The sequence below is a fragment of the Schistocerca serialis genome, chromosome 4 (genome assembly GCF_023864345.2).
Source record: "Schistocerca serialis cubense isolate TAMUIC-IGC-003099 chromosome 4, iqSchSeri2.2, whole genome shotgun sequence".
Lineage (NCBI taxonomy): Eukaryota > Metazoa > Arthropoda > Insecta > Orthoptera > Acrididae > Schistocerca > Schistocerca serialis.
This window is the reverse complement of record NC_064641.1, coordinates 356,696,630-356,710,243: the sequence shown is the minus strand read 5'-3', so window position 1 is coordinate 356,710,243 and position 13,614 is coordinate 356,696,630. Positions and strand designations below refer to the sequence as shown.

General features: G+C 44.7%; 1 protein-coding gene across 1 annotated transcript in view; it reads right to left on the bottom strand.

The window, feature by feature from the left end:
- Window positions 1-2,395, bottom strand: part of LOC126474457 (uncharacterized) — a 124,151-nt gene extending 121,756 nt beyond the window's left edge. The window contains exon 1 of the mRNA XM_050101930.1: window positions 2,223-2,395. Within this exon, the coding sequence (XP_049957887.1) occupies window positions 2,223-2,324 (102 nt within the window). The 5' untranslated portion in view covers window positions 2,325-2,395. The remainder of the gene's footprint in view (window positions 1-2,222) is intronic.
- Between the last annotated feature and the right edge of the window lie 11,219 nt (window positions 2,396-13,614).

Here is a 13,614-nt window from a genome sequence, read left to right as displayed (position 1 = left end):
CACCTATTTGTGGACACTAATATGGAATGTGTCCAGCCATGCCTTTTAAGGAGCCTTGAACTCTGCTGAGAACACTTGCAGTGAGGTGTCCAAACGTCTGTGGAGGAATGGCAGACTTAGTAAAACTAGACCACTCAGTGGCGCTAGTGTAGCGCTCCCATACTGAAGCCGCCAGTTGCAGATTAACTCTGTGTTTTCACTTAGTACACTATGTCAAATATCCGATAAAATGTCACATATAGAATGACGTAACAGGTGCAAATAGCGTTCATAGGGACTCTGTATCCTTACTGTACGAAAAAATGTGAAAATGAAGTGGCTAGTTTATGTAATATTCGTGATTACAATTATTCAAATCGTGGCGAGATGAATGAAAAATACGGTAAAATTGGGGAAAGTAAGGTAGATAAAATTGTGCCATGCAAAAACAAATTAAAGACTGAAAAAAACTGCAAGAGACAGATGCAGAGTATGCGTCAAGAAATATCAAACAAGAACAGAAAGTGAAAAACTTAGTGAATGATAAACTAATATCACTATTTGCTGCTTCAGAAGTTTCATGAAACGATCTTGAATCTAATACTTGAAGCACTGTCGCCCATACTTGTAAATAACTACTGAAGAACGTAGGGTTCGTTCCTTACAACTTTCCGTCTTTTGGTGGATATGTAATGCAAAAAATTTGGAAAGTAGAATAATTTTATGACAGAGCTAATTACTTAATAGGAATTGTGAAGAAAACATCCTTTTATTTTGTTCTTCATTTCCTTTTGTTGTCTCTCATATGCTATAAATCACAGGTCAGTATTCGTATTCGTCCCGCCAATTAGGGAGCAGTTTTCTCATTTCTCCGCTACGGCGTGGTGGGGGCTTGGAGTGAACTTCACGTCCTCCCGTTCGTAATAGCAAAGAGCTTGCAGTATAACAGAAGTGTTTCAGAGTAGCAAGGAAGAGCAAGTACTCACAGCTCTTACGGTATGTATTTTAGAGACCATGTTGACTGGAAATTCTTTTCTTGTTTTGGTTCATATGACCACCTCTCAAAATATGGAATACATTTTTCTGGCACCCTGCGTAACTTTACCTATCAATAGCATATTGACGAGGTTAGCAGTATCAAACAACAGAACACGAGTCAAAGCCCGAACGAAAATAAGTACTCGTAATTATTCTCGCTTACAGGAAATTCCATTTATACATACATTTTAGCATATAAAAGCCAGGAGGAGGAAAGGATGTAACTTTTTAAGATGGTGCAAAAACAAGAAAGATGTATTAACAGTCTCTATGTCCATCTTTTCAACCATGGTTACGGGACTCGGCTGTTCGATACAGGATGTCAAACGAAATACCTTTCAGCCGTGTAGTATCCAAACATATTTTATTTGGCTACCTGTTTCGGCGATTTACTACGCCATCTTCAGGCCCCTGACCAACGTGTAGGTAGATTCCATCTCGATTCTGGTCAAAACAGGGGTTGGGTTGTGTTGTGTGGGGAGGGAGACCAGACAGCGAGGTCATCGGTCTCATCGGATTAGGGAAGGACGGGGAAGGAAGTCGGCCGTGCCCTTTCAAAGGAACCGTCCCGGCATTTGCCTGGAGCGATTTAGGGAAATCACGGAAAACCTAAATCAGGATGGCCGAACGCGGGATTGAACCGTCGTCCTCCCGACAGCGAGTTCAGTGTGCTAGCCACTGCGCCACCTCGCTCGGTTCAAAACAGGGACCAGTAATATTGGTATTAGTAGATTTCTGCTTGCTATAGCGATCACTTCAACCATCAACTGCCGACGAACAATCATCAGCTGCCGACCTTCAAGTGATTGCTATCGCAAGCAGAAATCTACTAAAACCAATATTGCTGGCCCGTATTTTGACCAGAACCGAGGTGGAATCTTCCTACACGTCGATCAGGGGCCTGCAGGTGGCGCAGTAAATCGCCGAACTGGTAGCCAAATAATGTAAGTTTGGAAATAGACGGCTGAAAGGTGTTCCATTTGATATCCAAATGTAGTAAGAGATTTAGGTTGGAGCCACGCGTCCGTTTGGGTGCCAAGGATGAGAAAGTTGTAATAGCCTGGAGAATCAAGCTCATGGACATCCTGTTTTAGATCAGCCAAGGCACAGGGACGATTCATTGTTAATTCGACTTGGGTTGAACAGTGTCGGTGGTGTTGTGGACGCGGACGGTTGTATAAGGCATAAGGCGAGAGGATACTGACCTGCAGGGAGCGGGGATCCTGGGGAACGTCCAGACACAGCTCGGAGAGGGGCGACGGCGATCGCGGGCCGGCGGCCGCATAGCTGAGGTCGTCGGTAGACATGGACAGCGAGATGGAGGGCAGCCGCGCCGGCAGCTGCCTCCGCAGCTGGCCGAGGGGCGGCGCGCGCACGCGGCCCCGCTGGCGGCCGGGCGCCACGGGCGGCGGCGGCTGCAGCTGCTGCAGCGGGGGCGGCGGGGGCGGCGGCTCGCGGGGCCGCTGGCGCGCCGGGCTCAGCAGCCGCTGGCGGCTCTGCGACGGCGACAGCGACGGCTGCCGCCCCCAGAGGCCGCGCGGGTCGGGCCGCGAGGCGGCGGCGGCGGCGGCAGCAGCTGCGTGGCGCTGCCGCTGGCGGAGGCGCATCGTGTCCGTGAAGGGCGCCGCGCCGGGCCCCGGCGGGCCGCCTGCCACCTGCCGGTCGCTCTGGCTCCGTCGCAGGCACACCGACGGCGCCGCGCCCGCTGCACACACAACGAGGCGCGCCGTCAGGGACTGCGCTGCGCGCTCGGGGCGAATGGCCGCATCGCGAGCAGTACAAAATACACACTCCAAAAAAGTTTTGCATCACCCCGGTTCCCACAACTCCTGAAGATAGACGCTGGTTGTGGGTATTGTATCACAGACACAGTCCCTTTGACTGTTCACAGATGTCACTAAACCCACCCAAAGATGTAAACAACCATGCATGTGGCCTATTTAGACGGAGGGGGTCCGACAGCCGATCAGTTCCAGCCATTCCACCACGAAGGAGGTACACGGCTCGTGTTGTCTGTAGCTGAACCGTGCCTAGACGGTCAATACCGCGTTTCGATCGCGTCCGCATTGTTACTTTGTGCCAGGAAGGGCTTTCAGCAAGGGAAGTGTCCAGGCGTCTTGGAGTGAACCAAAGCGATGTTGTTCGGACATAGAGGAGATACAGAAACACAGCAAATGTCGATGACATGACTCGCTCAGGCCGCCCAAGGGCTACTACTGCAGTGGATGACCGCTACCTACGGATTACGGCTCAGAGGAATCCTGACAGGGACGCCACTATTTTGATTAATGCTTTTCGCGCAGCCATAGGACGTCGTGTTACGACTCAAACTGCGCGCAATAGGCTGCATGATGCGCAACTTTACTTCCGACGTCCATGCCGAAGTTCATCTTTGTAACCACGACAATATGCAGCGCGGTACAGATGGGCTCAACAACAGGCCGAATGGACCGCTCAGGATTGGCATCAAGTTCTCTTCACCGATGAGTGTCGCATATGCCTTCAACCAGACAATCGTCGTACAAGTTGAACACACTGTCCAGAGAGTGCAGCAAGGTGGAGGATCCCTTCTGTTTTGGGGTGGCATTATGTGGGGCCGACGTAAGCCGCTGGTGGTAATGGAAGGCGCCGTAACGGCTGTACGATACGTGACTGCCATTCTCCGATCGATAGTGCAATCATATCGGCAGCATATTGGAGAGGCATTCTTCCTCATGGACGACAATTTGCGCCCCCATCGTGCACATTTTGTGGATGGCTTCCTTCAGGGTAACGACATCGCTCGACTAGAATGGCCAGCATGTTCTCCAGACATCAACCTATCGAACATGCCTGGGACAAATTGGGAAGGGCTGTTTATGGACTACGTGACCCACTAACCACTCTGAGGGATCTACGCTGAATTTTCGTTGAGGTATTGGACAATCTGGACCAACAGTGCTTTGATGAACTTGTTACTTCGAATACAGGCATGGATCACTGCAAGAGGCGTGCTACTTGGTATTAGAGGTATCGGTGTGTACAGCAATCTGGACCACAACCTCTAAAGGTCTCACTGTATGGTGGAACAACATGCAATGTTTGCTTTTCATGAGCAATAAAAAGGGCGGAAGTGATGTTAATGTTGATCTCCATTCCAATTTTCTGTACAGGTTACGGAACTCTCAGAACCAAGGCGATACAAAACTTTTTTTGATGTGTGGAGTAACGAGCAAGAAATCTTCTCAGCATACGGCACCTCATGTAAACCCAAACTCCTCTCCAAAAATGAAAACCACACATCATCTTATGCTCCGCATATTAGCTGGTGTTATGTAAAACATTTTTCTTACCGACATCGGCTACTGTCCATGAGAGGAATACGGATCTCCGGAACACTTAACTCTCTATTGTGAGCGGAAGAGCCACTTATATAGAAACGTACAACGAATTACCAAAGAGCCACTACAAGTAAAACTTAGAGATGCAGGCAAATGGTAACTATTAAACAAATACACAGAGAGAAAACCGGAGAAACAGGAAAGTAATGAGAAGTAGCACAAATGAGAACAGCGAGAAACTTCACTACTGATGATTACGAATCAGATGAAGTTAAGGAATTCTGCAACCTAGGGAGCAATATAAGCCAAGATGAACGGACTAAGGGAGACATAAAAAACAACCTAGCACTGGCAATAAGGGCATTCCTGGCCAAGAGAACTCTACTACTATCAAACATAGGACTCAGTTTGAGGAAGTAGTTTCTGTGAATGACGTCTGGAAAACAGCATTGTATGGTAGTGAGATGTGGACTGTGGAAAAACAGCAACAGAAGAGAATAGAAGCATCTGAAAGTTATTGCCTCAGAATGTTGAAAATTAGGTGGACTGAAAAGGCAAGGAATGAAGACGCTCTCTGCAGTGTTGGCGAGGAAAGGAATGTGTGGAATACACTGAGAGGTAGAAGGGGCAGGATGTTCAAATGTGTGTGAATTCCTAAGGGACCAAACTGTTGACGTCATCGGTCCCTAGACTTACGCACTACTTAAACTAACTTAAAGTAACTTACGCTAAGGACAACACACACACCCATGCCCGAGGGAGGACTCGAACCTCCGATGGGAGGGGCCGCGCAATTCCGCGAGGCCGGGACAGGATGACAGGACTTTTTTTAAGACACCGGGGAATAATTTCCACTGTACTGGAGGGAGCTGTAGAGGTAAAAACTATAGAGGAAGACAAAGACTGGAATACACCAGACAAGTAATTCAGGTCGTAGGATTCAAGTGCTATTCTGAGATGAAAGCGTTGGCATGGGAGAGGAATTCGTGGCGGGCCGCATCAAATCAGTTAGAAGATTAACGATTCTTTTTTTTTTCAACAGATCAAATCTCCAAAATTGAACTCACTATCTATAAAGAAATGAGACCGTATCGACATCAAGTTAGACTACAGCAAGACGAATGGGTCTGCTCAGACGAAGACTGAACGATCTAGTTTTTCCACGTGTAGACAGTTATTACCAATGCATATGGCTGCATTGACAGGAACAAGTGGTACCACATTCCCACTGGTTTAGAGTTCAGTTTACAATTGCGCCACTATTTCTTTCTTCAAAGAAATGTGATTTCTCTGATGCTTATCATTAAAGGAGAATCATTTATGCCAGCTTCATCTGTCGAATTTCACAGAAGTCATGTTGACAAATACGAGCTAAGGACAAAGTTCACGTTAGCATAAAAAGATAGATGATATACTTGGTGTTTCAACAAATGTATTCGCAATAACTTCATATTGATATTTCTAAAGGTATCAGCCTGTTCAATAAGTTAGTTCAGTTATATTAAGGCTCGCTTCGGTTGGTCATTGAATAGATATGATTCGTTCGAACAACAGATGTGTCCGTAACGTTGTGGATGCCAACAGACACTCAATGACCGCCTGCCATTCAAGGCAGGTTCAGCCAGTGCGGAGAAAAACCACAGGACTCTTACTTGCTTTCACGATTCACGGAATGGCTGCAGGACAAGGAGGGATAGGGAGGGGGGCGGAGTGCCTACAGAGGCGAGTGCGTCGTCACATTTGGCTTTGCCGGGATTCACCGCTGCTCCGCTGTGTACGGGAAGCCGCTAACGGCCGCTTTTATGGCTTTTCTTAAAAGGAGTTCTGACAGCCCTCGCTCGTTAAACCGGCACTCTCTCCCTCCTGCCCTTCGCTGTCAGCCCAGCTTCTGTTGGTTACTTAGTTCTACAACAGTGCTAAACGCCTTACTTATGAGAAATGAGGGGTTTTAGACAGGGGCAGCGTATCAAGGGAAAGTACGTACCGAAAATGCAATGTCCAACAATGTTAGGCTGGGTCACCATCCCGTCTGGCAGGTATTAGTCAGATCACGTTCAGAGGCTCGCACGTAAGAAATAAGCAATATACACACACAGGATTTACCGGTCCTTTAGTTTTCTGTAATCTGTAGGCCAGAGCAGCTGAGAGCTCAGTGTTACCGTGCTATATCGAGTGTTCAAGTCTGATCTCAGTGTCTTACTGTCTTTAGAAAGATGCTTTGACGTGTGTTCGGTGGTGAACAACAATGCAGGAGCAACGGCCTACTTGTAGTACTCCTCCGGTCGGTGTGCGTAAAGGGCGGAAAGTCATTCGTAAACAATCGAAAATTGTCATACCGAATGTACTCAAGTCTTTTACTGATCTGGCCGACAATGAAGAAGCGAGGAATAACTTAAATTTTGCGCCAATTCATAAACTTATTGCTAAAGCGTGTGGTATCTCCAAGTCAATTGTATTAGCAAATCTGTGTCATTGGCAGGATCTCCAGACAGGAATGAGTGTTTCGATTCTCCAAGAAAGGCATACTAACGTGAACGGAAATCAACCGACTTTGACGATTTTAACAAAGAGCTCGTGCTTAGAATTGTACTTGGATATTACGACAGAGGAGATTATCCAACGGCTAAAAAAATACAGGCCGACCTCCGTGAAAAAATTAATTACTCGGGCTCAGAGACCTTCGTTCTTCGTCTTCTCCGCTCCCTCGGTTTCCGATTCAAGAAGTGTAATGACGAACGGAGATTCTTAATGGGACGTAGAGACATTACAGCAATAAGAGCGAAGTTTTTGCGTACAATACACTTCTTGCGTGCTGAAGACACCAGGCCTGTAGTGTACTTGGATGAAACTTGGCACGACTCCAAAGGAAACGGCGGTTTGAAAGTGCCTAGTGGTAGAGGCATCATCACCCACGTTGGTTCATTAACCACAGGCTTCGTACCAGAGCCCTAACTTGTTTTCAGTGGTGGGAATAGTTCTTGCGAAACCGATTACCATTCAGAAATGAATGGAGAAATTTTTAAGAATTGGTTTAATCGACTGCTGTCTGCCCTGGAAGAAGGGTCAATTATCGTGATGGATAAATCCAGCTACCACTCCATTCAGATAGAAAAGCTGCCACGTTCAAACTGACGCAAGGCAGATATTATGGAGTGGTTAAAGAGAAAGAATGTTTCATTTTCAGTTGATGAAACGAAGGATGAACTCCTGTCTAAGGAAGAAATCGTAGGTGCCAAAAAAACTTGCGAATTAGATCAAGTGGCAAACGAAATGGGACACCAAAAGTGGTACGTCTACCACCGTATCACTGCCAGTATAATACCACTGAGTTTATATGGGCCCGAGTAAAACGAGAATTACCGAAAGGAAATACTACTTTCAAACTTGCTATGTCGAGAATCTAACACACGAAGTTCTTGACAATGTTACTCAGCAGGACTGGGAGACATGCGTAAACCACGCAGAAACATTGCAATAAACTGATTTCTTGAAGCAGGGTTTAAGAGACACCATAGTGGAAACTGTGATGATACACCTGGCTGAAACAAGCGACAGTGAATCTGAAGACACGGAGCCAGAAGATCCTTCAGTTTAGGTATGTGCCGTCAATGTAAAAAGCTGACTTGATTTAAATGTTTTTCTATTCATTTCCGTTATAGAGGACATACTGCGAATGTTTTTCCCTTACAGTAGGCGTCTGATAAATTTTTCACAAGTGGTGGTGACTAGTTTACTCGACAGTAACTGCCAATTAAAATAAGATTGTCAATTCTGCATTAATTAACAACAGTTTTTCCTAAAAACCTGTATTCGGATATAATCTTACTGCATTCGGTTTACTTGTACATTCGAAATTTAACTCCTTTTTTTCAAAGAAGGATTTACTGGCTGTTTCGTAGTAGGGATAAATGCAGTTCATAAAATGACTAAACGTTGTGGTGCTTCTGTATCGACTGTATATATAAACAGTACAGGAACATCAGAACAGTCCCAACACCTACTCTGATTCTCAGAGAAGAGCATAGAAATCTATGATATTTGACGACTTTTAGAAAAAGCTAGAATGAAGAAGTGTATTACTTCAGTATGAAAGAGGATAGTATCCGATGGCTAGAGAAATATAGGGTAATGTCCGTGATAAAATTGATTATTCTGGCCAGTCACTTCAATACACTGCCTTCTCCACCCACTTGGTTTTTAATTCAGAAACTGTAATGATGGACGAAATTTGTAACACAAGACAGGGACATTAGAGTAGTATGAACGAGGTTTTTACGTACTAAGCACGTATTGCGTGCTGAGAATAATAGGCTTACAGCAAATTTAGATAAAACTTGGGTTTCACAAAACCTTTCGAATAAATATTTTGCTCGACTTCAGTGAAAATATTGGCTTCAAAATAACTACAATTACTTTTGTGTAGCGTATACTTGCGTTTTGAGTGATGGATGCAATGACGAAGGATATTTATTAGCAGTCAGTAAAATATTTTCGAGAAGTAGGGAATATTCTCGGTCATATTAAAGCGAGCCGTCCGAACAAAACTCTTGGCGACGGCCAACAACGACTCGCGCGCTGCTGCGCACGGAATATCGGGGAAGTAATTTGCCTCTGTACGTGATACGATGCAGTAAAGATGTCTGAAATGTTACCAAAAATAATTTTGTAGTTTTCTGAACAACTTTCTCTCGGGAAGTTTCTTCGCAGTCCTACAGAACGAAAATTCATCTGCAACTACATTTTTCGCTACGCAGTCGGCAGTTTCACACCTCATACAATATTTTATTTTTTATCTCAGAATACTTTTATGCTCCCAAAATAAAAGATGCAGCATATGCATCTGTAAACTCTGAGGATGTTTGTATATTTTTCTTTCAGTCCAGTTACATTAGTGATTCTGTTACTACCGCAGGTTAGTTTTCATTTTTTTTCCTAGCAGCTAGTGATAATTTTCTTTTGGAAAGTACTCCATCTCATTCTAGACTGAAAAAAGAGTTGCTCAACAATTTTTTTGAATTTTTGCAAAGATTTGAAATTATCACTATAAAAAATTGGCAATGCTGTAAAACGGCGAGGTGACCTTGATTGGATTGGTTGGGGGAGACCAGACAGCGAGGTCATTGGTCTCATTGGATTAAAGAAGGACGGGGAAGGAATTCGGCCGAGCCCTTTCAAAGGAACCATCCCAGCATTTGCCTGAAGCGATTTAGGGAAATCACGGAAAACCCAAATCAGGATGGCTGGATGGGGAATGAGATGACCTTGAAGCCCTGTTTTCGTGCTGGCCACTGTAGAGGCTTGGCAGCCCTTTTGGCGTAGCAACCGAGCCCTCGGTGAAGGAAATCTGAGACTATACAGTCTGCTCATGATTCTGACAAACCTCTAGCTAGAGTACCGAAGAGTGCCTATGAGTTGCGTAGCGACGAACGCATAAGCATGTACTTTTATCGACGTGAACTGTCCACTGTACAGGCTTATTTGTCTTGATACCGTATAAACTCGTGATTGGATCGTACAGCGCACAGCACCCTCAGGATGTGGAACCATAGCTAATAGTGTAACTCACTATACTTTCTTCACAAAACGTGAACCGATTTTTACATAGCGTACCGAGTATATGCACTTCATGCCCTTTGTCCTCTTCGCCTGAAATAACTTCCGTCAAACTACGTCTGCATCTGCACTCCGTAAACCACCTTACGGGGTGTGGCGGAGGGTAGTTTGTGTACCATTGTCACTTCCCCCTTAGCCCAACTGTAAGGTAGGTCGGTGTAGGAGAATGATGTAGAGAGGATTTGTTGTCACTAAGACCTCTCCTAAGCGTTACTGGTTTGCAGGATAAAGACGGAGATCTCAAATCATAGCATACTGGTTTCAAATCAGATGCCCTAAATTATTTTTATTGTTAATTCAAATTGCAATAATTGTACACTACCTGCCAGATGTGCTAACAAATCCATGGAAATGCGAAAAACCACTTGTGCAACACAGACATTATTAGTTCTAAAAGAGCATTGAAGGAAGTGAAACAGGTCTAGCACTTAATTTTGAGGATAGCCCGATTGGGTTTATTCGTTGGATATATTCCAGTCACTGTCTTTCCCTACAGGTTTACCATCTACAGCTTCCTTTAGCACTGTCAAACTTATTTCCTGATGTCTTAAAGCAAACCATGTTGTCCTGTCTCTTCGAGTCAGTTTTTTTCAAATATTGCCTTCCTTGCAGGTTCTGCGTACTATAGCCTAATTTCTCACCTAGTTAGTCCACTCAGTATTCAACAGCCTTCTGCAACGCCACATTTTAAACGGTCTGATCATCTCTTTGGTTTTTCCCACATTCCATGATTCGCTTACGCACAGTGTTGTGCTCCAGACGCAGATTCTCAGACATTTCGTTAGAAATTAAGGCTTATGTTTGATACAAGTAGAGTTTTGTTGCGAGGAAGATCCTTTTTCTTGTGCTAGTCTGCTTCTTACATTCTCGTTGCTTCCTTCCTTACATGTTATTTTGCTTTCAAGATAACAGAATTCTTTTACTTCATCTACTATGTAGTACCCAACTTCGATGTTAAGTTTATCTACTGTTTTATTTCTGCCACTCCTCAATAAATTCACCTCTCTGTGGTTTACTCACCGTCCATGTTCTGTACTTATTCCATTCAACATATCCTGTAATTCTTCCTCACTTTCACTGTGGTTAGCAATGTCATCAGCGAATTTCATCATTTACTTCCTTTCACCCTCACATTTAATCCCAGTCTTAAATCTCTCTCTAGTTCTCGTCGTTGATCATATTTTGGCCTTTCATTCTTATTGTTCCCTCTTGGTTCTTGTGCATATTGTATACTATCCTTTTCCCCACTGCTTCGCCATTTTATGGATTCAAATAATATATATTGCCACACCTCCTCCTGCTCTCTGTCTCCACCTCTTCCTCCCTTCGTCTACCCAACTCATCCTCCCACCTCTACCTATCTATCTTCTTCACCCCACTCACTCTCTCTGTCTCTTCATCTCCTCCTAACCCTCTCTTTGTCCATTTCCTCCACCACCTCTCTCTAACCATGTCTTCCTCTCTGTCACTCTGACCATATCCTCCTCCCCTCTCCCTTTCCATATCCATCTCCCCCTCCTCCTTTTCCGACTGACCAACACCTTCCTACCTTCCACATTTCTTATGTGTCTCCCCCTCCACCACTCTATCTGTCCACTTCCACCTCTCCCTCCTCTAACCAACTCACCTGTCCCTAGCCATGCTCACTGGCACATGATACAATTCAATAAAGCGGACCATTTGTACTCCCCACAATATACCTGTCATGCAAGGCAAGCTACACATCAGGGGCTTCAAAATAATTTATTTGCCCCTGATGTATAGGCCATCAGGCAAAGCAGATCGATAAAGCAAGCTGGTACTACTCCAACATAACATATGTGACATACAAAGCAGCCTACATATTGGGGCCTGAAAGACCATTTCTTGCCTCTGATATGAAAGCTGCCCTGCAAAGCAGATTAATGTGGTAGGCCGATACCGTTCTCACACAACATGCCTGTTTTGCAGTGCAGCCTACACTGCAGGGCCTACAAAAAACACATTTTTGTCAATCTATATCCACACTGGAGCTAGGTTATAAACACCATGGAGCAGACACTCGTAAAGCCTGCTGTTTCTGTGCCACACCCACCCACCCACCCACCCACCCACCCACACACACCCACACCCACACCCACACACACACACACACACACATTATATATATATATATATATATATATATATATATATATATATATATATACCTTACAGCTCATTCCTATTTTTATGAGTTTCAAACACCTTACATCAATTTTATTGACAGACACTTTCTTCTGGGTCATTCTATGCACTACTGTGTCTATGTAATCACTCCAAATAAGAGTCGCCAGCCTCAGTTTGACCCACGACACAAGGTTAAAGTTTTCACTACTCCAAGGTCAATAACTACAAGCCTTGTGGCTACTCATCTACTCTCAGTAAGATTCCGAGGTTCAGCCACTCGATTGGAATGTGTTTACCGCTAACAGTTCATACACCGCCTCCAACTGGCTGCTAGCAATTTCCGCCGATAATATCCACGTCAGCAAAACAGTTATAAGATACAGTTCAAAATCGTCAGGCGAAAAAATCGTACATAAATTACCACACTCAAATTTGCACGGAAACAAGTGAGACTCATTGGATTCAGCAATAAACTTGCCAAGTCCGTTCCGATCACTAAACACCTGCGTCCAACTAGATATTTCACTCTACAATCTTTGTCTATTGAGTGTCTGTTCACTAGCTAAAAGACAACACTCGCACATGAAACCTGAATGACTCACCCCAAAGTCCAGGCCCACCGCCGAGAGTGCACTTACGAATCCTATCAGTTTTTCGTACTGCACGAAATAACTCGGTTAATCATGAAGTATCATACGCTACGAAAACACCTCCTCCACTTCAAAGGGCAGACGGCTTCTGTACCCTGCGAGGGCTCCCGACTGGCTCGTCAATTTCTCCGGCTCCAAACCGGCGTGCTAAATTATGTAACAATCAGAATCAAGGGCAGAACGCAAACATTTTCATCGGCCATTTGCTGCTCCCTCTTAAAGCGCTTCTGTACGATGCTACTTTCTGTCACGAACACAACGGGTGTTGGGTGTTGGAAAACAACGGCCATCGTGGGAAATCACTCGCCTCTGAACCGGCCTCATAAGCCCAGATCAGTGCCCATTTATGAAGATTATGGAAAAATCTGCCCAATACATTTAGTCTAGAGAAAAACATCTTTCTATGGCATACACAATAATCACAGGAATGAGCAAAGAGGTGCGGTCCGGAAACGATATGTTACAGACGTCAGAACTACCTCTCTGGTGCCTCTGTCTTTCCCAAAGCCCAAATGATAGTCCTCTAAGAGACTCGCTGTTTTCTTTTCCATTCTTCCGTATATTATTCTTGTTAGCAACTTTGATAGATGAGCTTTTAAGCTTTCAGTGCGACGGTCCTCGCATTTATCTGCCTTTGTTACCTTCAGTAGTGTGTGCATGGTATTTCTCCGGAAGCGCTGAAACCTCCAGTCTCATAAAATAACTTGAATAGTGGTTTGATTGCCGTTAGCTGCCTACAACCTAATTGTATGGACTGCAATTTTTTTCTGTGTTAAATGGTAGTCCATTCATAACCGATCATTTTACTGAAAATTCCATTTACGTGTTTCTTCTGCTGGCTCATCTCTGGCGTATATTATTAAGAC